General features: G+C 34.1%; 3 protein-coding genes across 7 annotated transcripts in view; 1 reads left to right on the top strand and 2 right to left on the bottom strand.

The window, feature by feature from the left end:
* Positions 1 to 25,389, bottom strand: part of tbc1d24 (TBC1 domain family, member 24) — a 126,087-nt gene that overhangs the window by 52,623 nt on the left and 48,075 nt on the right. The window lies entirely within an intron of this gene.
* spsb3b (splA/ryanodine receptor domain and SOCS box containing 3b) lies at positions 1,717 to 15,130 on the bottom strand. Of its 2 annotated transcripts, XM_087310144.1 has the most exons (8): positions 15,043 to 15,130; positions 14,689 to 14,750; positions 11,097 to 11,257; positions 8,460 to 8,631; positions 7,800 to 7,987; positions 5,437 to 5,539; positions 4,993 to 5,118; positions 1,717 to 4,399 (listed from the first exon to the last, which is right to left on the bottom strand). In XM_087310144.1, exons 3-8 carry the CDS (start codon positions 11,253 to 11,255, stop codon positions 3,621 to 3,623), a joined length of 1,527 nt encoding a protein of 508 aa, XP_087166270.1. In that variant the 5' UTR covers positions 11,256 to 11,257; positions 14,689 to 14,750; positions 15,043 to 15,130; the 3' UTR covers positions 1,717 to 3,620. The 2 variants fall into 2 exon arrangements, with proteins under 2 accessions (XP_087166270.1, XP_087166269.1); XM_087310143.1 differs by lacking the exon at positions 15,043 to 15,130 and having other exon boundaries at positions 14,689 to 14,835.
* On the top strand, positions 15,006 to 23,393 carry nubp2 (nucleotide binding protein 2 (MinD homolog, E. coli)). Of its 4 annotated transcripts, none has more exons than XM_087308872.1 (7): positions 15,006 to 15,268; positions 17,387 to 17,505; positions 19,076 to 19,277; positions 19,358 to 19,512; positions 21,330 to 21,440; positions 21,518 to 21,587; positions 23,098 to 23,393. In XM_087308872.1, exons 1-7 carry the CDS (start codon positions 15,265 to 15,267, stop codon positions 23,232 to 23,234), a joined length of 798 nt encoding a protein of 265 aa, XP_087164998.1. In that variant the 5' UTR covers positions 15,006 to 15,264; the 3' UTR covers positions 23,235 to 23,393.

Below are 25,389 nucleotides of genomic sequence, written 5' to 3'. Positions count from 1 at the left end.
CTATGCAAAAATAGTTTTGTATAGCTTTGTTTTTATGTGTGATTGCATTAAAAAACTAAAAACTTTGAAATACTCGGAAGTTTTATGAAGTGAAACACCAAAATAAAATGCTAATTTGATTGATCAGATGCGGATCTATCTCAGTTTTTTCCATTTAATAAAAGTCAGATGTTAATGTGACTAAACGTTTACTATTTTAGGTAAGTTAGGATTATCACGTTTTCTTCTGTTCTGCTTAATAGCAGAATAATGAGATATTTTTTTTGAGAAATTACATTAAATAAATAAAACATACATTCATACAATAAGATTTTTATGCTTCTGGAAAAGCTGAGATGATGGTGTCAAGGTTTTGGAAGTTTCTGATTGGCTAATTGACAACATTTGAGTTAACAGGAGGCACAACTGTAGAATAGTATTTAAGGAAAACCTCAAACACACTGCTTCCTTGTGTGACAACATAGGAAAAACATCAAGCCAGCATCAACAAAAAAAGCCAGATTACAATTTGCAGAATTACACTGGGAAAAGACTCATGTTTTGAGACATGTCCTGTGGTCTGATGGAACTAAGATTGACATTGACATTTACATTTGGATGACAAAGGGGAAAGCTTACAAGCTTAGGAACACCATCCCAACTGTGAAGTATGGGGGCGGCAGCATCATGTTGTGGGGCTGTTTTGCTGCAGGAGGGACTGGTCCACTTCACAGCATAGATGGCATCATGAAGAAAGAACATTATGTAGAAATACTGAAGCAACATCTCAAGACATCAGCCAGGAAATTAAAACTCGGCCACACATGGATCTTCCAAACAGACCACGACCCTAAGCATACTGCCAAATTAGTTAAGATATGCTTTAAGGACAACAGAGTGAATGTTTTGGAGTGGCCATCACAAAGCCCTGATCTCAATCCTATAGAAAATGTGTGGTCAGAGTTGAAAAAGCTTGTGCGAGCAAGACAGCCAACAAATCTGACACAGTTACAGCAATTCTGTCAGGAGGAGTGAGCCAAAATTCCTGCAAACTATTGTGAGAAGCTTGTGGAAGGAAACGCAAAACATTTGACCAAAGTTATACAGTTTAAAAGCAAAGCTAAAAATACCAAGAAAATGTGTGTAAACTTTTGACTGTCTAGAAATTAATAAAAAATTCTCAAAAAACAAATTATCTCTCATTATTTTGGGATTTAGCAAATGCAAATCATTTAGGTAATCCTATAATGGACCTAAAATAGTAAACATTTAGCATGATTTACCATCAGACATTTAAAAAAATTGGTTATGTTCCTTTTTATTCTCCGCCGACGAGCGGGCGCTGCCATTTGAATCTTTTTGTCTCGAGACTTCCGGTCTCATTCACTTCTATTCATTTTTTGACGTTAAAAACTGCTCATTACGCTGCTTGATGTTGCAATTTGATATTTTCTTATTATATTATTCTACTTGGTCTGTATAGTCATGCAAACATTTGTTTGTAGAGCAAGTAGTTTGACCGCTTTCTGCCGTTTATTATTCCTAGTCATTTCTCCCATAGGCGACTGAATCGGAAGTTCTAAGACAATCGCGAAAACAGGCGCACTTCCGCATTTTAGAATAAGGTCAATAGAGTGTATGTAAACTTCTGGTTTTAACTGTATGTGGACAAAATATGTAAACAGAGAATTGTTTTCTTTCTGAATCTGTGTCTTGATTCATCAAGAACAATGAAAGAGCTTTTTTGTACTTATTTATTATTTTTTAATCAGTAAGAAAACATGCAAAAAAAGTACAAAATCACGCACTCGTCACTCATATATAGTGTGTATATAATAAACCAGTCTCCAATCCCACTAATAACAGAATAAATACAGAACAAAGGAAACTAAAATACACAATCTAGAGCATTTAGCAAATCAGATACTGTATGCACCTAAATAAAATACTGCTTTAATTTCAGGCTCAGATATTGATCAGTGACGTCCTAATGAAACCTTTAATAGATGCAACACTGTACAGTATATCTAGCGTTAATTCACAGTCTTACAGCATTAATCTGCTGGTTTTGAGGTATTAAACAACTGATGGCTATAGTAATACTGCTAATGTCAATGATGTTTGGCATGTGTTTGTCTAGCTTTAGTTAAAAGAGAAAAGAAAAGACTAGAAATATTGGCACTGGAAATGAGGATGCTGATGAGAACCGTCATCCTGAACCCTAATCGTTTGTTCAACAAGTCCAGCGAAGGAATTTTGGATATTTTGGCGAGGGAGATGAACTGTACGGTGTGTAAATGTAAGAAATATCATCATTTAGTCACCCTCATGTTGTTTCAAACCCACATGGCTTTGTTTCTTCTGTAGGATGCAATATTAGATGCCTGATTAAAACTTGATAACAATTACAGCCAATTTTAATCATTATAGAACTTGAAAAATTCTTGTTTGAGCTGCACAAATTGGCCATTATATCAGTGTTTATATTAATATTATATAATTATTATTATTATTATTATTTCTACTACTACTACGAAGTATTAGACATACACTTGTACTGTTGCATACATATTATTAATTAGCACATATTTAATAGCCTAGGTTGAAAAATTATAAGTCCTGTTTTTACATTTCTTAAAAAAATAATTAAAAGACCACTTGAAAATTCCCATTTTCTCTGGATGTTCTGCATTTATTAGGTGTGTGTGAGTAAAATGGTAATATCTGTATTTTTGCATAATGCTCTGATAACATTTCTTACAAATTTCAAATAAAATAATGTAATTTAGAGCATTTTTTTTTTTGCAGAAAATGACAAGTGGCCAAAATAATGTTTTACTTCTTTGGTATTGGAACTCTAGATTATTTTACCAAATACCTATTTTATATATATATATATATATATATATATATATTTATATATATATATATATATATATATATATATATACATATATATATATATATATACATATATATATATATATATATATATATATATATATATATATATATATACATATATATATATATATATATATATATATATATATATATATATATATATATATATATATATACATACATATATATATATATATATATATATATATATATATATATATATATATATATATATATATATATATATATATACATATATATATATATATATATATATATATATATACATACATATATATATATATATATATATACATACATATATATATATATATATATATATATATATATATATATATATATATATATATCTTTTAAAGGTAAATCATTGGTATTTTGTTATATAAAAATGAATAGGCCCGTCTGAAATCACGGCATGTTTTTATTATTTTCTATGGTGGCCATGGTCACTACCCATCTTGAAAAGTTTGCCCCCTCACATATACTAATGTGCCACAAACAGGACAATATTATCACCAACCATTCCCATTTTATTATGGTCTATCCATATAAATGGCCCACCCTGTATAATACAATACAATACGCCTATAGAGTGTCCCTGTAAGTCATGTATACAAGTATGTATGTGTTAGTGTGTGTTTGTAAGCACATGAGGATGAACAAATGAAAAAATCTCCCTTTAAAATACTCTCTGATTACGATGTAAACATTACGTCTCATGTCCAGCGGCAGCGTTTCCTCTGATACATCTCTCGATCAGAAGAGCATTCATCGGATTCGCTCTCGGAGGCGGAGTCAGGCCAGAAGGAGGTGTGGCCTGAGTGTGTGTGGGAGGGGCTTAGAACGCAGGAACCTTCGTTCCCTGGTTTATAAGCTGAATTAGCATCATTAACCTTCCTCCCGCCGCTAGAAACGGACAATGGTGGATCACAATAAAGACAAGAAGCAGAAATATGCTGAAATTCAGGATTAAGAAACGAAGTGCGATCCTTAACGAAACCACAGCAGACGTCAGAAGGAGAGGACGGCTCAAGATAGCAGGTTTCATCAGACACAGCATCTTGATAATGTGAATCATCTGAACAGGAATCGATGTATACAGAGGCGGAATCTAAAGGATCGTCTTCATCAGGGTTATCAGGGAAGGAGCTAGAAATAAAAACGCGTTCATTGGTGTCAGTGGGATCATGGGAAGGGAGGAGGCTTGTGTATTGATCACAGTGGCCTTCTTCTGTTTTGGTGGTTGTATCTGCGCAGCCGAGGGTTAAAACCCAGCCCAGCTGATTGGCCAGCAGAAGACGCAGACCTGGCGGCAGCGGCAGCACGCGCAGAGCGTCTGCGCAGGCCGGCAGCATTCGCCGCAGTTGTGTACAGCACAGATACTGCAGTGTGGTGGGCGCAGAGTGGGAACGGATCAGCTTCATGCTGCTCTTGGCTGCAGTCGAACACACCATCGGATACAGACGCTTGTTTTGCAAGTGAGTGGCCGCTACGCCTGACAGAACCAAAGCAGACAGACAGACAGAGAGTTGGAAATACAGAAGAGGAAAGATTGGAAGAAACACATTCAGAAAGAATGAAAAGTGTAAAATTATTCATAGGAATTTCTATTTCAAATATTTCACAAGTGATGTTCGACAGAGCAAGAAAAATATTCATGGTACTTAGGCCGCTCTTAGGCAGCACAGTACAATTGTAGAAATAACACCACAAACAAATTTCATTTCAAATTGAATTCAAGCACTTTCAAGGACCTGTGTTTGTTTTTAAGTAGTTGAATCCATATGTCTGAAATTCAAGTGCTTTCAACCACTTACAAGAAGCGTGGGAACCCTGAATTAACCTAACTTGCCTAATTAATCTAGCTAAGCATTTAAATTGCACTTATACTAGCATCTTGCAAATAAGTAGCCAAATATTAAGTACTGCCATCATTGCAAAGACAAAATAAATTAGTTGTTATGAATTACATATTAAAACTATAATGCTTAAAAATGTGTTGAAAAAGCTCTGTTAAACAGCACTTGGGAGATATTTGTAAAAGAATGTCACAGGAGGGTAAATAATTTGCCTTATGGTTTGTCTTACCAATGCAGCGGCGGTTCTTGTAGAAGCTCAGGGTGCCATGCCAGCCGTCCAGATGAACACCGATAATAGACCCTTGACCAAACCGTGAAGAAAAGTTCACCTTTGACCCTTTATGGTGGAGGTGACCTAAACCAGGATAACACAGATGAACACAAGGAGTTAGATAAGTACAAATGCCTCCACTAAATATCGCTATGGCGACCCCTGATAAATAAGGGACTAAGGCTGAAGGTAAATGAATGAATAAATGAAAAATAATAAGTAAAAATAGCATTTATTTATTTTTTTGTAACACTATAATTATCTTTAGTCTCCCTTTTGATTTTGAATGAGCAGTGATGTTGAATGAAAGTACTAATTTCTTTTTTTACGTAAAAAGACATCAGGATACATTGGGTGGACATAAAGTCCAGTTTTTATGGGTAACATGACCTCTGACCTCACCTGTGTAGGACAGACCCCAGCTGTCCTCATCTGTGCCCAGCAGACTGCAGAAGCTATGCTTGAACTGATCCAGGTTCACTTCTGATGTCCCGATGCCAACCATCTGCAGTCATAAATATTCAACAACGCATATTTAAATATTAATTTACATCTGTTTCCAGACATTCCAAACATCATCACAAATGTTTATTGGAGTAACCAGGGTTTCTACAGGTTTGATAAAGACCATTATGAATGAAATTTCAGACATACACAAGGCTAACCGATAAGGAAGATAGTTAAACCATATGTTTATATATAGAAATATAAATAGAGTCGGTTAATGGATTTAATAAATAAGAGTTAATAAATAAACTTTTATTAAGATAGAATGGTTGTGATTGAATGGATGTTGGCCCGATTGGGTAGCTTTACATAGACAGGAAAATTAAGAACTGTTTAAAATAATTTAAGACCCACAACACAATATTTTAGTGAATTTAAGACCTTTTTAAGACCTAAAATTGAGAATCTAGAAACTTAAGACATTGTAAAATGTTTCTAAGAGCCTGCGGATACCCCAGATACCCTGAGTGACAGCATTGTGAAGATGTCTGACTGGATTATAGAATATTGCATCTCTTTAGTTTTGGTATTGATTTCTATAGTTTTAGTTTAATGTTTATTTGCCTTTTGGTTTTGGTACTGGTTTTTATTGTTATGTTGTAAAGAGGATCTATTATGCACTTTTTTGCGAGATGTGAAATGCGTCTCTGATGTCTCTAGAGTGTGTTTGTGAAGTTTCAACTCAAAATACCACACAGATAATGTTTTATAACTCTGAAACTGACCCTTTTTAGGCTTTAATTGTGCTGTTTTGGTGAATGTCGCTTTAGATTCAAATTGTTATTTCAGATTGATTGTGTTGTTTTCAAAAGAGGGCGGAGCTACAAATGCCTGTGTGTCAGCATAGTGGCAGATTCAAAAGACTGACATTTTCTGTGTGAAAAGCTAAAATTGTGTGCGTCAGTATGTCAGAATGCATCAGTCTATGGCAGAGATGCCCAAACTAGAGCCCGCGGGTCCTATAGGGAGAATGATGGGTAGGGGTCGGGCATTACCTTTAATAGAGATTAAATAATTAAATTAAAAATAAATGTAATCTTTTGTTTGTTAGTGTTATCGTTAAGCTACAAAAAAGCTAACCTAGATTAATGTGTCAGATTTTTTTAAAATGTAGGCCCACCTACATACTGTCACTTGATGGATAGAGCACAATGCAGAAGACTTTGGCTAGAAAATCAATGCAAAAAGGATGTGCAGCTTGACCAGTGTTTTCAGCATTGAACTCCATTGTTTTTATTCTATAATATGTTTATTATTAAATGTATAAAAATGCATCAGTTAATACGATTAACGTAATGTTTTCTATTTTTTTAAATCTTAAATAAATTAGGAAATTACCCATGGCAACTTTAAAGTAATACAGGCCCACAGGCCTCAATCAGGTTTAATCTTCGGCCCTTCATAATAAAAAGTTTGGGCACTCTTGGTCAATGGAGACTCTTGTCGCTGTTCATTTGTGCTTCATCTAAAACTCTACATTTAGGTATCATAGTTGCTGACATTATCTTCAGCAGCTCATAACTCTAGTGGCGCACGGCTGCTTCTCACTCAAAGCTGTTTATGCTAATGAGGGGGAGATGGTCACTGGTGGGCGGGGCTTTCCCCCTCTGATGACACCTACAAAGGGAGAATGTCAGTCAGAGTGTTTCTGCAGACTCTTTCTATCAAGTGTGGTTATAAAAAAATGAAATTAATACGTATTTACCATTAGAATCTGGTTATATTCACACACTGTTTCCACACAACTGTGTTTAACCCCCTTATAAAAGTGATTTTTGTATAATATGCCCCCCTTAATGTAAATTTGTTGCTTTATTTATTCAAGCCCAGGAAGAAAAGCCAGGCCATTGGTGGTAGAGGCTAATGAGGATGTTAATAAAAACTAAAGAATGTTTTCATATATGGGCCTCGCCTCACAGCAAGAAGGTCGCTGGTTCAAACCCCAGCTGGGTCATTTCTGTGTGGAGTTTGCATGTTCTCCCCGTGTTAGCGTGGGTTTCCTCCGGGTGGTCCGGTTTCCCCCACAAGTCCAAAAACATGTGGTATAGGTTAACTGGGTAAGCTAAATTGTCTGTAGTGTATGTGTGTGAATGAGTGTGTATGGATGTTTCCGAGTGATGGGTTGCAGCTGTAAGGGCATACGCTGCGTAAAACATATGCTGGATAAGTTGGCGGTTCATTCCGCTGTGGCGACCCCAGATTAATAACGGGTCTCACCCGAAAAAAAAAATGAATGAATGAGTGTCTTCATATGTCACCATATCAGTGCCGTAGACGGGAGAGGTCATCTTGATCTCCCAGAAGTGCTGGCCGTCGCTGAGGGCCTTGGAGCCCCTGATGGCGGCCGTCCCGCAGCTATACTCCGAGTGGAAACTCACCGTCCGGTTCCAGCAGCTCAGAGACACAGAGGAGGATTTATCTTCCTCATCCCAAACCCAATCACACCCTGAACACACAAACACATGACTTCAAATGTTAACTGTAAGAGAAATTCAGCATTAGTCTCTCATTTTTTGTACAGGAACCATATTTGCAGCCTACAATGATGGTTTTCAGCACGTAATATTTGACTAGGTCATTTTCAAGATACTAGTATTCAGATTAAATTGGGTTAACTAGGCAAGTTAGGTTAATCAGGCAAGTTTTTAAATAATGACTTGTTCAATTGACAATTAAAAATAATACTGACCTTAAAATTAGATTTCAAAAATATAAAACTACTTAAAAACTAAAAAGTAAGACTCCCTAGAGGAAAAATATTATAGGAAATACTAGAGATCACTTGGGAAATATTTGAAACAGAGCAGGGCGGCTCATTTTGACTTCAACAGTAGATGATTGAACTCCAAACGTTTTAAAGGTAATGAGAGTTGTTCTAGTGACAGTCCCACAAATGCATCTGACAGTGAACTGCTCACCCTGTTCCTCCTCTCCGCAGGTGCAGCTGAGGGTGTATGGGCTGATCTGGGCATCTGAGCTGAGTTCAGTCTGAGCGGGACACTGGCAGAACGACTCTCCCGTCACGGGTACCACTGGGGGCATCTCGGCTGGCACACACACCGTCACCTCCTCATACCCAACAGAGTCAGTCTGCACGCACACACACACACACACACACACACACACACACACACACACACACACACACACACACACACACACACACAAACACAAACACACACAAACACAAACAAATAAAACAGGTGAAATATCGAGGTGGCATTAAAAATTTTGGTAACACTTTACAATAAGGTTCATTAGTTAATGCATTTACTAACATGAACTAATCATGAACAGCACATGTACATCCAAGTCCATGCTTGTTAACATTAGTTAATGCACCATGAGTTAACATGAACTAACAATGAACAACTGTATTTTCATCAACTAACATTTACTAACATGAACAAATACAGTAGTAAATGTATTGTTCATGTTAGTAAATGCATTAATTAACATTAACTAATGAACCTTATTGTAAAGTGTGACCAAATTTTTTTATTTAGTTTAAATTAAAGCCTGTTTTGCATTGTTAAATTAAAGTTAATAATACTGTTGTTATATTAAAGTCATATTAAAGTATAATAATGTTAAATTAATATGCGTAGATTTGAATTTGCTGAATTTTTTATGTCAGTATGTTAATGTACTTGACAGACAGGCAGTAAAAAAATTGTACAAAAAGTTATATTTATGTAGTGTGAAGCCTGAAGTTTGAGAAAAATATAAAGGGAAACTAGACAAAAAAAATATGAATAAAATTGAAAAATAGATTTTTTTTACCAAACTACAATAAAATTAAGAAAAATAATAGTGTGGGAGCAATTAAACAGAGGTTTCACACTAAAGGACAACAAATCTGAACAATTACATAGGGCTCTATTTTGACGGTCCATGCGCAAAGCGTAGGGCACAAATGCTTTCAGGGCGTGTCAGAATCCACTTTTACTAATTTAAGGGCGGAAAAATCCGCTTTGCGCCGTGGCGCATGGTCTAAAAGGGTTCAGTTTATTTTCTCAATGAGCTATAGGTGTGTTTAGAGAATAAACCAATCAGAGTCTCTTCTCCAATTTCCTTTAAGAGCCAGTCGTGCCATAAGTGCATTTGCTATTTACAGGACATAAAGTGAGTGTAAGTGGAAAAACGGAGCATTTCACTAGCAAGAAAACAGTTAAACAGAGCATCTACAGCACGAGAATGAGAGATAAGGCATCTCATAATCTAGTTTCACTTTCGCTCTCGTGGATATGGAAACCTTACCGCACAGACATAAATTAGCCTTTAAATAATTAATTTAGTTTGTTAAGCACAAAGATTTGTTTCAAAACTATTTCTAAATTCAGTTCTAATTTCCAGCAAACGAATAAAGTTGTAGTAAAATTGAGTTATATCCTAATACACATGCAGTGCCCCATATGATCTAAAACCTGCAGGTGGGCAAATCTAAGCTTGTTTTTAATAAAACAAATATAAATATGGATATAATAAATAATACTGCTAATAATAATAACATTATACAAAAGCAAATTAAATTAACTGAAAAAGCCTCCCGAGATGAAGAAGACATGAAGGCAGTGGTTTTTAAATTCATGTGGGCTAGAAAATAATATGTTTGTAATATTTTAATCCTTTATATTTATATCCTATATATATTCTTATTACATCCTATATATATATATCCTTAATACTTTAATTATTTTTCATATGTAAAGATATTTGCGTATTGCTCTACATCTTGTGTGTTAAGCAGTGTGTAAGCGAGGCGCACTCTGCGCTGGACAATAGACCGGCTTTGTTCTGGTCTGAAGAACAGACTATTATAGTTTCTCAAAATAGCAACGCGCCAAAACACGCCTGCTTTTTTAGACCAGAACGCCTATGGGCGCACATATGAGCACAAATGCATTTGCTATTTAAACAGCGTGATGCAAAATGTCAAAACAACTCTTGCGCTGAGCTGAAACTAGCAAACAACAATTGAGTTGCGCCTTGCGCCACATTGCGCCGGGTGTGTGATAGGGCCCACAGTGTTTCCAAAAGGGGATTATGGAAAACAAATAAATATTTAACCATTTACTGCATTTTAAATAATTTATTATTTTTGTCTTGATTGAAAGTGAAAATTCAACATCATGTCATTCAACGTTATTCAACATCCCACTTCCAAATAAATCTTGACATGGGGGGGCAGCATTCCCTTGTCGCAAACTAATAGTAAAAGGGGTGTGGTTAAGAATAATGCATCAAACTGACATAATCAAGGAAGAAGATGCCCTGAACACAGAAGCAGATATTTTTTATTCTGTTTTTCAGATTTCACCTTTTTTTATTCGGTGGATTAACTTGCACAGATAAATTGTTCACATATAGAATAGCAATGTGCAAAATAAACATTGTAACTTTTGATTTCCCACAGACTGCTTTAAATTTATCAGTACGAAGCTGTAAACATTTCATTTGAGACGCTGATTGGCCAGATGCCCAGGTAATGCATGATAATATGTGTACAGAAATAAGTTCAGCGTGTGAGGGTTGAATGCCAGACTCATGTTCACCTGTGAGCCCACAACCTGCTTCTCTTCTGAAATGAGGGCTGTGGTGAGGGGTGTGGCTTCAGTCGCCTTTGTGATGGGCGTGGCTTCAGTCTCCTTGATGATGGGTGTGGCTTCAGTCTCCGGGACATCTTCATTGACAGCATACTTATTCCAAGACATTCCTGGAACACAAGAACACAAAATATGTTAATGTCTGTCAGTCTGTCTATCTATCCATCTATATACATCCATCCATCCATCCATCCATCCATCCACCCATCCATACCTGTCTGTCTGTCTGTCTGTCTGTCTGTCTGTCTGTCTGCCTGCCTTTCTATCTATCTATCTATCTATCTATCTATCTATCTATCTATCTATCTATCTATCTATCTATCTATCTATCTATCTATCTATCTATCTATCTATCCATCCATCCATCCATCCATCCATCCATCTATCTATATCCATCGATCTATCCATCTATCTATCCATCCATCCATCCATCCATCCATCCATCCATCCATCCATCCATCCATCCATCTATCTATCTATCTATCTATCTATCTATCTATCTATCCCAGTAATGTCAGTGTCACTACAGCTGATCCGCTGACTCACAGATGTCAGGCTTTGCCATGAACTTGTTTTGCAGCGACAGATTGCTGACTGCTGGCTGGCACTCGGGCCTATTTCTGATTGCTCCATATGCCACGGCTGGCAATCTGAGACTCCGGTCTGACATACTTCATCTGATCTGCTCAGATCATTCTGATGTTTACACTGTAAGAGTTTTCAAAACACTCCACAAGAGGCCAAAAACTAAAAAAAAAGCATCACCAGATAAAGCTGATGGTCTCATAAATTCTAACAGCATTGCTCAGACATTAGAAATGCATGCTTTAAAATGTATTTTTATTTTTTATGTAGGCTAAATCCTATTAAATGATATTCATATAGGTTATGATTGCATTGCAAATGTTTATATACTCCATACATTCATGTATAATTGGATTGAAAGATTTAATTGATTCTGTCCCTAATGTGCACACGACAGAGCCAGGTGTTCACTAATTGATGGATAACGTGTATCCAAAACGAGAATCCTGCCCTGGATACCTCAACCAGCCCTGAGCTGACCAACTGCTCCTTCTTTTTAAGTTGTGTGCTTCTAAGAAAATGCAATGGTGCAAGTAAGTATGCATTACACTGGCACGAGCACATTTTCATAACATAACATATTCAAAACAAACAAGATTGCGCAAGAAGTAATGCAACATGGTAATTCAAGTAGGTAACAACATCAGTGTTTTAGGTTAAAATCATATATATATATATATATATATATATATATATATATATATATATATATATATATATATATATATATATATATATATAAGGAGAAATATATATGAGTATTTATGATTATGCATTGTATTTTTATTCTGTTATTTATTTAAATTTTATTATTATTGTTGCTATTTTTATTAAAGCTGTTATTAGTATTATTAATATTTACTATTAAGTACAAATACTCCTCATTGCCAAATAACGTGACCCCTACCTTCAAAACAGAATGCATAATTATTTATTATTATAGGTAACTAGACTTAGATAAAATGCATAAAATAGTATAAAAGCAGATAACAGTGCTTGACAATGGATTTTGACTTTTAACTTGGAGGATATATATAAATATATCAAGATCAGTTAATAATACATATGCATAGTATATTATGATAAAAGTTGATAATACATATGCATAATATAAATAAATGCGCTGATAAAATATATTCTCCAAACCTCAGACATGAATAATAATAAAATAACAACCAATACAAACTAACAACACAAAATATATGTATTATAATACAAACAATATTCAAAAATTTAAATCATTACATATATAAATAGTTAAGTTAGCATTATTAGGTTTATTAATATTTATTGATATTATTATTAATTATTATAGTCATCATATTGCACATAAAATGGGTTTATATACTTCCTAAAATAATTACCAGAGTATGTCCTTTCATCAGACACACATTCTTAAATATTAATTACATATAAATACACAGATAAAATATATTCCACAACCTTGTATATAGATAAAAATATTACCAATACTAACTCAAAACAAAATATACATATCATCACACTAACATTATTACAAATCTTCAATCATGCTCAATTAAATATATCAGTAGTTAAGTTTCCGTTGTCATGTTTATTAATTTTTATTGATATTTTTATTAATTATAATAGTCATCATATTGCACACAAAAATGGGTTTCTATAATTTACAACTGCCTACCATAATCACCAGAGTATTTCCTGTCAGCACCAAAAGTCACACACTTTCTCAAATATTAATTACATATAAACACACTAATAAAATATATCCCCCAAACCTCATATAGAGATAAAATATACTATTAATACTAACTCTACTAATTACAATAATACAAAATACACTCATCATCACACTAACAGTATTACAAACCTTCACTAATCATAATCGATTGAATATATCAGTAGTTAAGTAAGAGTTATTACCTTTATAAATATTTATTGATATTATTATTGATTATGGTCATTATATTGCACGGGTTTATATACTTTACAACTTCCTACCATAATCACCAGAGTTTTTCCTGTCGACACCAAGAGTCACAAACTTTATCAAATATTAATTACATACAATTACACAGATACAATTTTTCCACAACTTTCTACATAGATAAAATATACTATCAATGCTAACTCTATTAATTACAATATTAATTACACTAGATCAAATATATCAGTAGTTAGGTTAGAGTTATGACATTTAATAATATGTATTATTATTATCATCATCATCCTGCACTGTAATAACATGCAACAACAGTCAAGACAATATAGCAATTGTAATATTGTATTTTACTGTAATATAAATAAAATTGTAACTTGTTTATATATATATATATACATACATACACACACACACACACATACATACATATATATATATATATATATATATATATATATATATATGTGTGTGTGCTTTAATCTACTTTTAATAAGTAATTACCTATTTATATATTTTTATGTTGTTTTAACCTATTTTAATAAGTTAATAACCTATTTATACATATTTTATGTTGTTTTAACCTGTTTTAATAAGTTGATAACCTATTTATACATTTTTTGCTGCTTTAATCTATTTTAAATAAGTTGATAACCTATTTATATATATTATGTTGCTTTAACCTGTTTTAATAAGTTAATAACCTATATATATTTTTATGTTGTTTTAACCTGTTTTAATAAGTTAATAGCCTGTTTATATATTGTTTATGTTGCTTTAAATTGTTTTAATAAGTTAATCAGGTTTCAACAACAACAAAAATGTAAGTTATACAAAGTTTAACTTGATATATTGAGTCAGTTTGATTCATGTAAGTTGAGATGACAAGAAAAGTTCATTTTATTCACCTAAAAAACTTAAGACGATAGTTTTTAACGTGTGCACTTTCAGAAATCACTACACGTCCAACCCAACACAACTTCTGCTAAAGTTTTATTACTTGCGACCCACAAAATGTAAACATAAAAGCTCTCATACCTTGAGAAGGTTTCGTAGAGTTTGTATCTTCTGCTTTAAACACACGTCTCCATCTGGAGCTGCTGTAAGTGATATAGCAGATGCCTGTTAGTGCGCTGACCTACATCTACACACACCAATAACACCAGCCATCAATCATACTATGGTAAAGGAGTAGTTCATGACTATCAATTAGGTCATTCGGCGTTGCTTGGGAACCTTCCTGTATCGTCTTGCGACAGTAAAATCTCATTGGTTGACGGAGTAGCGCCCGCCTACATTGTCTCGTTCTCAGCCAATCGGATTGCTTTATTGGACAAACGTCTTTCTACGTAGTTAATTTTCAATGTGCACAGTGTTCGCCATAGTAGCTACCTGACAGACGGGACAGGTCATTCTGTCTATCATCCTCATTAAAGGCCGCTTTAAGGATCAGCTCGGGCTGGCTTTCCGTCAACTTCACCTAAAACGACAAATTATATGACCTACAGACAAACATGCAGTTATCAGTGACGCGGTGAACTCAAACGACTGAGCAACACAAACCTGTATTTGCATTATTATGCACTGCGGGCTGGTATTATACTATGAATATTCATGAGTAAGTTCAAGCATAAAAGGATAAATCCGTTTAAGCGCATCTGAAAATAATATTAATGCTATTTATTATTCTTTACTTTATGAATCTGTGTCACTAAAACACTTTTTTTACGTTTGAATATTATTTAGTCTATAATTTGAACATGACAACAAGATAAATGCAATATGCTACCATCAGTACACATTATTACACGTGGAATAAAAGAATAACAACCAGATAAATACAAATAAAATAAAAATTGTTCAACACTTTAAACGTTAGTTTGGGCGTCATAAGTCGGCTCACTCCTGCATCCGATTGGATGAGCTTGATCTTTAGGCGGGACCAAAACGCCTGACGTCAAAATGACGTTTAACTTGCGGAAGTAAAACAACATGGATGGCAGCGGTAAGTCTGATCACATCGATTAGCAGGACAAGTTTTTATGTAAAACAACCGAATCACTTCACAGTTGCCCATTTAAGGTGTAGTAAAAGTGCAATAATACAAGCGATACGTTACTGAAATACATGTGAAGGCAAACACAGTGTCTTGACATGCAACTAAACATAGTAAAACTGTTGCGTAAATAAACCACATTGTCATATTTTAAGACATCGAGACTGTATTACAGTGTTTTGCTGGACATTTACCCGGATTATATCATTTGGAGCTATGCAACATTATTAATGCTACATCACTGTACCACTAGTGACTAAAGTACAACATTAGAGGTTAAAAACATTAACTTATAGACTATCTATGAATTTAACCGTATGTTCTATGAATTTAACCAAAGACATTTGTCAAAAACATTTCTTAGAGTGTAGATTAAAGGGTTAAAATATTGTAATACAGTGTATGTATATATATATATATATATATATATATATATATATATATATATATATATATATATATATAATTATACTTTAAAGACACTTTCTTACAATCACTCCATATCTCTAAAAAACATTGTCTCGTTTATGAAGTCTGCTTTACACAGGTGAGTGGGCTTGACAACCACCTGTAGAAACACTGGGGTAAAGTTGGTTTTGTAGTCACACATTTGGACTTCCTCCAAATATAATAATCCAAATATATACTCCAAGCATAATTTCAGAAAAGTATTATCTGCAAATTCTAAATAATGATTTCAAGAGTTCATACTTAACTGATAATTGATTATAAAGCTTGTTTGGCATGCTGTCCCGGGAGAGGGCCCTGAGCTCATAAGATCCTCGAGCCCGGGGCTCCCTCCTGTAGGCGAGAGGGGAGTTTGAGCTCAGGTAGATCTCGAGAACTCCCCTGCTGTAGTAGCTAATGAATAGATAGTGAGTGCTCTTAAGAGATAAATACTTACTAGGAGCATGTTGGCGATTTAGATTAGTCAATTAACTTAAGTTGCATGATTTTGGACGGTGGGAGGAAACCAGGGGAACCCGGGGGAAACCCACGTGAGCACAGGGAGAACATGTAAACGTTAGCTGGCTTGGTAAGGACTAGAACCAGTGATGTTCTTGCTGTGAGGCAACAGTGCTAACCACTGGGCTACCGTGCCACCCATCTAGGAAAGGAGGAGAAGTAGGGGTGGAAGGGGGGATTCTTCAAAACGAAGATGGCTGTTATATGTAGCTTAGGGTATTTATAGTGGCTTAGGAATCATCTGAATGGTGAATCATGAATTGAATAATGCAGGACCAGCTGCAAGCAATCATAAGCACGTGATCCTCTCCAAATTAGTTTATAAATAAACTTCACATCATATTAGCAGTCAATGACTATCAAAGCACAACATTGTTCTCAACCAATTGAATAGAGCTAAAATCATATTAACATGGAAATTTAGACTGAATATTCAAAGTAGCGGAAAAATATAGAGACTGTATCATCAGTTGTCACTGTTCAAAAATGAACGAATGTGCGAATATAAAACCAACTTCCCCTCAATTTCAGAAACACTCTTCTCTCTTTTAAAAACGTGACCCGCGCACTGTGTATATTGCCTTTTGTTAAATCGATGAATGCCTCCTCGATTGTAAGTCGCTTTGGACAAAAGCATCTGTTAAATGGCTAAATGTAAACGTGAAGTAATGAAGAAGAGTAATGTTTCGTTTACCTCATATATGTGTGTGTCAGGAAAGGGGAATCTGGATCAGGTGAAGCACGTGCTTCTGGTTCTGTCTGGTAAAGGTGGTGTAGGGAAAAGCACCATCACCACTGAACTCGCCCTCGCCTTCAGACATGCAGGAAAGAAGGTGATTATTCTGTTCTATTCTCATCTGTCCCGCTGCCTTGTCGCCACTTCAAGTTCTAATCAGTATCAAGCCTTTAACTTAATAAACAGTTTTGGTAAAATAAATCAATGGAGCACGACCATGCAACAGAACTCAGATAAGCTCGGAAGAAACAAAGCTTAAAAAAAATGAACTGGTTGCTTTCAGAGACAGGCTTCAGCCACTGTTTAAACTCGTCTTTCTCCAACTAGGAGTACGCAAACTTACATTTTCCCATTTTGCAGTCAGTTTCGCTCTATGATTTTGCTACATGTGGAGCACATCACACCACCTTCCCACGTTTGTGGCAAATTACGTGACATCTCCCTGATGAAGGAGCTTGGTCAGACGCGCCCCGGCCTGAACCACTCGCGTGGATCGAGGAACATAAATATATTTATGCTTTTTTTGGAGTCAAAAACTTTGAACAATGCTTGAACAAACTTTAAGACCTTGTAAAATCCAGATTAAAACTTTTAAGGGGCTTAATTTTCTCATAATTCATTGTTCAACTTGTAATACCTTTTAGGACCCTGCAGACACCCTGATTCTATTATGCACTATTATATTTTGTTTCATGCTGCTCTATTCTGTACTCCTCTGTGTTCAATTCTCTTCTATTATGCTCTATTCTGCCAAGTGGTGCTCGCTGCAGAGCCATTTGGGCGAGCTGAGCTCCAGCGAGGGGGAGCTTGAGCTTGAGCTCCACCTTTTTTGCACTTCCTCTACGAGTGATGTCACTGGGGGTAGGGTTAGGGGTGGGGTTGGTGTACGCATTAAAACAGCTTACAGGAGCCAGAACGAGAGCTCATGCTGCCCCTCGCTGGAGCTCAGCTCTGCTCAAATGGCTCTGCAGCGAGCAGTGTCTCTATTCTGCTCGGTTTTATTCTGTTCCAATATGCCATTGCATATTCTATTCAGCTCTGATGCATTCTGCTCTATTCTGTTCTATGGTGCTCTATTATATTTAGTTCTGTTCCATGCTGCTGTATACTCCCCTGTTCCATTCTGCTCTTTTTAATTCAGTTCCATTATGTTCTGTTCTATTCTGCTCCATTATGTACTACTTTGTTTTATTCAGATCTATTAAATTAGGTTCCATTATGCTCAAATATATTCTGCTCCAATATGCTATTTTCTATTCTACGGTTCCATTCTGCTCCATTCTATTCAGTTCCATTCTGCTCTATTCTCTTCTATTGTATACTGCTCCAATATGCTATTCTCTATTCCAGTGGTCACCAAACTTGTTCCTGGAGGTCCAGTGTCCTGGCGATTTTAGCTCCAACCCTAATCAAACACACCTGAACAAGCTAATCAAGGTCTTACTAGGTATAGCTGAAACACCCAGGCAGGTGTTGAGGCAAGTTGGAGTTAAATCGTGCAGGGACACCGCCCCTCCAGGACCGAGATTGGTGACCCCTGTTCTATTCTATACTGCTGTTTTATTCTGCTCTATTCTGTTCTATTGTGCTCTATCCTATTTGTTCCGTTCCATTCTGCTTTATTCGATGCTGCTCTCAGCTGTGATTAGAGTGTGTGTGTGTTTCAGGTGGGTATTCTGGATGTGGATCTCTGTGGTCCCAGTATTCCGCGTATGCTGAGCGTGGGTAAGCCAGAGGTTCATCAGTGTGACTCAGGCTGGGTGCCCGTATACGCAGACCCGCAGCAGCAGCAGCTCGCCCTCATGTCCATCGCCTTCCTGCTGGAGGATTCAGATGAGGCTGTCATCTGGAGGGGGCCCAAAAAAACAGGTCTGACCCCTGCTGTTTCTCCCGGCACCTAAGCATTTGTACTATGATGAGGTGTTCACCAGGTCTCATGTCATCCTCAGCTCTGATTGGCCAGTTTGTCAGTGATGTGGCCTGGGGGGAGCTGGACATCTTGCTAGTGGACACACCGCCTGGGACGTCAGATGAGCATCTGGCTGTGCTGGAAAACCTGCGCAAACACAGAGTGGACGGAGCCGTGCTGGTGACCACTCCACAGGTCAACACACACACACACACACACACACACAATGTCAATTGTGTCAAAGCAGCTTAACATAGAAGAAGTTCTAGTCGATTCTACAGTAAATCTATAAAATTGGGTGATTCGGTGCATCCCTATGTGTCTGTGTATGCGTGTGTTGACCTGTGGAGTGGTCACCAGCACACACATTCATGCTTTCATTTGAATTTAACAGAATAAGCAATACATTCAGAATCCAAACACTCTGGGAAGTGAGTTAACAGAATGGCAGGTGTAAAAGGCTTACATACACCCTTACATGTGTTTAAGTTTACAACATTTAACATTTTAACACATAGACAAAACATCTGTTTCTATATTTTTAAGCTCCTTATAATGGCAGAAAGAGAAAGAAACCAACACACACATATAGGGATGCCCCAAATTTAATAGATTTACTGTAGAATTTACTTGAACATCTATATTTAGCTGCTTTGACACAATCAACATTGTAAAAAGTGCTTTAAAGATTAATTGAATAAATGGTTTACAATATATATCTTGTAAAATAACATGGAACATGATCTTATTTACTGAATATTCTAATGATTTTTTAGCTGTAATTTTGACCCATACAATGTATTTTTGACTATTGCCAAAATATACTCGTGCAACATAATGGGGGTTTTATACATATTTTATTATATTTTATCACATTAACCTGCATTTTTGTAATTAAATAATTTATTAGGAATACATTATTTTTTACTAATGACAATAATAATAACAATAAAAAAAAAATATATATATATATATATATATATATATATATATATATATATATATATATATAGTTGAAGTCAGAATTATTAGCCCCCTTTGAATTTTTTTCTTCTTTTTTTTTATATTTTCCAAATGGTGTTTAACACAGCAAGGAAATTTTCACAGTATGTCTGATAATATTTTTTCTTCTGTAGAAAGTCTTATTTGTTTTATTTCGGCTAGAATAAAAGCAGTTTAGAATTTTTTTAACACTATTTTAGGGACAGAATTATTAGCCCCTTTAAGCTATATTTTTTTCTCAATAGTCTACAGAACAAACCATCAATTTACAATAACTTGTCTAATTACCCTAACCTGCCTAGTTACCCTAATTAACCTAGTTAAGCCTTTTAACGTCACTTTAAGCTGTGTAGAAGTGTCTTGAAAAATATCTAGTCTAATATTCTAATATTATTTACTGTCATCATGGCAAAGATAAAATAAATCAGTTATTGGAAATGAGTTATTAAAACGATTATACTTAGAAATGTGTTGAAAAAATCTGCTCTCTGTTAAACAGAAATTGGGGAAAAAATAAACAAGCAGTCTAATAATTCAGGGGGGCTAATAATTCTGACTTCAACTGTATGTATGTATATATATATATATATATATATATATATATATATATATATATATATATATATATATATATATATATATAAATTATTACTTTTTAAATTAGTTTTTCTTTTTAATTAGTTTTTCTTTGGTGGTCTCAGACTTTGTAATTTAATATTAAGTATAGATATAATTATCATTAAACAAAACAATTTCATATTTTTCATATTAATCAAAATGTATAAATAAAATGTATAATAAAGGCCTAATTTAATATGCACTAATATACAAAATTGTATTCATAATAATTCTAATTTAATACGCACTTAATTAGATTAATTAATCACTACATGATGTAATAAATTAAACATTTGAACCTGTTGTCAGCCCTGGTCATAACACTGATCTGGAACACTGTAACTCTCTCTGGTTTGCTGAATAACATGCATAAACACTTTTCCCAATGTCAGGCTGTGTCTACAGGAGACGTGAGGCGCGAAATCACTTTCTGCAAGAAGACAAACCTCAAAATCCTGGGCATCGTGGAGAACATGAGCGGCTTTGTGTGTCCACACTGTTCTGTGAGTACACAACACAAACACACAGTAAATACCTTGTGCTGATCCATATGTGGACATTACGCTTGTGTGTTTTTCAGGAGTGCAGTAACATTTTCTCTAAAGGTGGCGGTGAGGAGTTAGCCAAGCTCACCGGATCAGCGTTTTTAGGTAATGTTATGATTGATTGTTGTTCCATTTTTTACCACATGATGGTGCACATCACCTCACTTTGTGTTTTATTTACCCGAGTTTGAGTACAAGACACATAGGGGACTTTTATAAGAGAACAAAAGTCTTGGGCCACATTGCAATCAAAGAGCAATAAAAGGCCAGAAAAAGCTAAAAGTTTTATTATTATAATACAATAAATAAATTAATTAATTAAAAAAAATAAAATAAATATATATATATATATATATATATATATATATATATATATATATATATATATATATATATATATTTTTTTTTTTATGATGTAAAATTTATATTTCTAGGTCAAATGTAAATATCAGACATGTATTTTTCAGATAAATGTTTTATTTTATTAATTTTCCTTATAGTATTTAATTTATTCATTTTAAATCATATTAATTCATATTTATTTTATTCATAATAATTAAATTAAATAATACATTTTTATAAGTATAATAAAAATATGAAACGTGCAACACCTCATTTTGTGTTTTATTTACCCGAGTTTGAGTATAAGACACATAGGGGACTTTTATAAGACTTATGAGAACAAAAGTCTTGGGCCACATTGCAATCAGAGCAATAAAAGGCCATAAAAAGCTAAAAGTTTTATTATTATAATACAAAAAAAAATATATATATATATATATATATATATATATATATATATATATATATATATATCTTTATGGTGTAAAATTAATATTTCTAGGTCAAATGTAAATATCAGACATGTATTTTTCAGATAAATGTTTTATTTTATTAATTTTCCTTATAGTATTTAATTTATTCATTTTAAATCATATTAATTCATATTTATTTTATTTATTCATATTAATTAAATTAAATATTATTTTTTATAAGTATAATAAAAATATGAAACGTGCAAGTTTATGCTTATTTTTTTTAGTTAAGCATTTTAGATAAATGAATAATCACATCATAAAACATTTTAGAAGCTTTCCCACTGGTGTCTCAGATTTGCAAGTTATGATAAATTATAATATAAATGATTATATTTTATTGCAATAATTAAAATATATTAAGAATGTTTATTTTTACTAATATTAAATAAAAAATCAATATTTTCTCTGCTTGTCTCAGACTTCTTATGCATTATTATTGTACAAACTCATGTTACTAAAGACATTCAAATGCATGCTTATTTTTCTGTTAAACATTTGACATTAATTAATTTAAAGACATTATATATATAAATCTCATTCATCATATATATCATTCATTAATTTTATTTTTTATATATTTTTATTTCTTTTTAGTTTATGATCTGGTGGCCACATCCCACATTGTTTTTTATCAAGTATATATAATTTATTATATTTTAAGAAAAAATAATATCTAAAAAAGATTAAGAATACTTAAATACTGATTTATTTATTTAGTTTGTTGTATTATTATTTAATTGTATTCTGTGGTGGCCTCATCCCATATTATTTTAAGCATGAGCTGCTGTTGTCTGTAGGCTCAGTACCGCTGGATCCTCTGCTGACGGAGAGTTTAGAGGAGGGACGGGACTTTCTGCAGGCGTTTCCAGAGAGCAGCACATTCACAGCCATCAGTCACATCGCAAACACTCTGCTCAATAGCCTGAACGCCTGAAAAACACGCAATACACTCAGACTTCATGGTGTTAGGAGAGGATGTATATGTAAATGTGTTGGGTATTTCTTTCTGAATTTTGAAAAATATTATATGTATTAAATAAGTAATACAATGTTTTCATAATAATTAAATTTTCAATAAAACAAATCAAATGAATATATGCAAAAATGTCTGTAAAATGTTGAAACATTACTATAGTAGTACAGTTTTGAATCATGAAGTGTATCATATTGTATACATAATAGTATTTATAACACTTAATGCTACACCATACTGTAACATTAACTATAGAGAGCTGATATACTGTGATATACCTTAGATTTTACTAATACGCCCTATAGTTGTTGAAAACTAGAATATTGGGTCAGTTTTATATTACTATAGTTGTATTACAACTGTAGAATCGCCACAACAAATCAATTCAAGTAATTTACTACAGTATGGTTAAAAAAACACTAATTTTACTATATATTCACTATAGTAATTTTAATATGGGCCAATAAGAAAATGCAGCAACTTACATCTTGTTTAGTAAAAATTGCCTTCATGATGACGATGCTTTTTGGTGTTGTTTCACTACCGTAAGCGACACAGTGCATTCTGGGTGTTTGGGTCAAGGTGAGCCCGATTCCCACTGGGAATAAACTCATCAATAAACTAAGAGCTCGTACTACAGGAGATAAAGAAAATCATATATGGGGATGTTTTCTTTCTGATGCGCTGTCAGTTACGGATAAACTCGTTCGTCCGGATTCGCCGCCTCTTCGTCTGTGCTCGGCTTTACAGTAGGAGACTGAATGTTATGGAATCCACACAACAAGCATTTATAAAGGAATATACACGTTTGTCCATTTCATTGATTGTTTGTGTGGTGTTTTTCAAAATATAGTACTATAAGACGGTCGTTGTTTTTGTAGCAATTTCCACAGGTTTAAATTGACCGCTCCTGTACGTCCACAAACATGGCCGACCGCAACTTGCCATGACGTAGATAACGAAACTTTATTAGGCACCGTGGTTTAGCGTTCACAACATATTTGTAAACGAAACTAAGAACGTTAAATATTTTAGAAATGTCACAATAACAATAGTCTGTTATGTTATAACCTGTTGGTCAGTCAGTTTTCAAGATTCCTAGCTTGAAAGTAACTTTAGTTACACAGCGGTCTCGTTCACAAACCGCGTTTACTCATGAACCTCTATCTGTACAAACGAACAGCAAACATTACCTCAGTTGGACTTCTGAAACAGCATTTAGACATCTTTTTTTTACATTTTAAAAGTTATTTTATTAAGTATTACTAGTTTTGTTCGATGATATCGCACTTTACTGGATTATTTTGTCTGAGGTCTGGACCAGTCGAAAACACAACTGAAAAATAAGCGGAAAACCCTTATATGGATATTAGGTGGGCGTGTCCTGTGCAAATTATAAATCGCTCGTTCAGATTTAGTAATTAAATTTCCTTAAATAAACAGTTTACCTAACAATTAAAATTTGCAGTTCATTTACTTACCTTAAGGACATTTAAGATTAATCAGATATATATGGTCAGTTTCAAGACTCTTTTAGCTCGAAATGACAGAGCAATGGGGGTCTCATTCACTAACCGCATGAACATAAGTTACGTGAAATCTCGGCAAATTAACAGTACGCAAACATTACATACCTCGGATGGACTTCTGGAATGGCATTTAGACATCTTTTTTACATTTTAAAACTTTTTTTATTTAGTATTACTATTTTTTTTTCGATGATATCGCACTTTACTGGATTATCTCGTCTGGACCAGTCGAAAACACAACTGACGAAAAATCCTTATATGGACTTTACTTGGGCGTGTCCTATGCAAATGATTAAACCTCTTACACTGCGTCGCTTGTTCAGATTTTTAATAAAATTTCCTTAAATAATTCACTCAAAAATTTTAATTGGCTGTTAATTTACTTACCTTCAGGACATCCAAGATGAATCAGATCTTATTATATATATATATATATATATATATATATATATATATATATATATATATATATATATATATATATATATATTTAATTATTTTTTATTCTTCAACTGTTTGTTGAGTTTAGAACAGTTTTAGCTTAAAACCATCAGCTCTGGATTTGTGTTTTATTTTATTTGCCAGAT

The sequence above is a fragment of the Danio rerio genome, chromosome 24 (genome assembly GCF_052040795.2).
Source record: "Danio rerio strain M-AB ecotype USA chromosome 24, GRCz13ab, whole genome shotgun sequence".
Classification (NCBI taxonomy): Eukaryota; Metazoa; Chordata; class Actinopteri; order Cypriniformes; family Danionidae; genus Danio; species Danio rerio.
The sequence above is the reverse complement of the archived record's forward strand: the minus strand, read 5'-3'. Positions and strand labels throughout refer to the sequence as shown.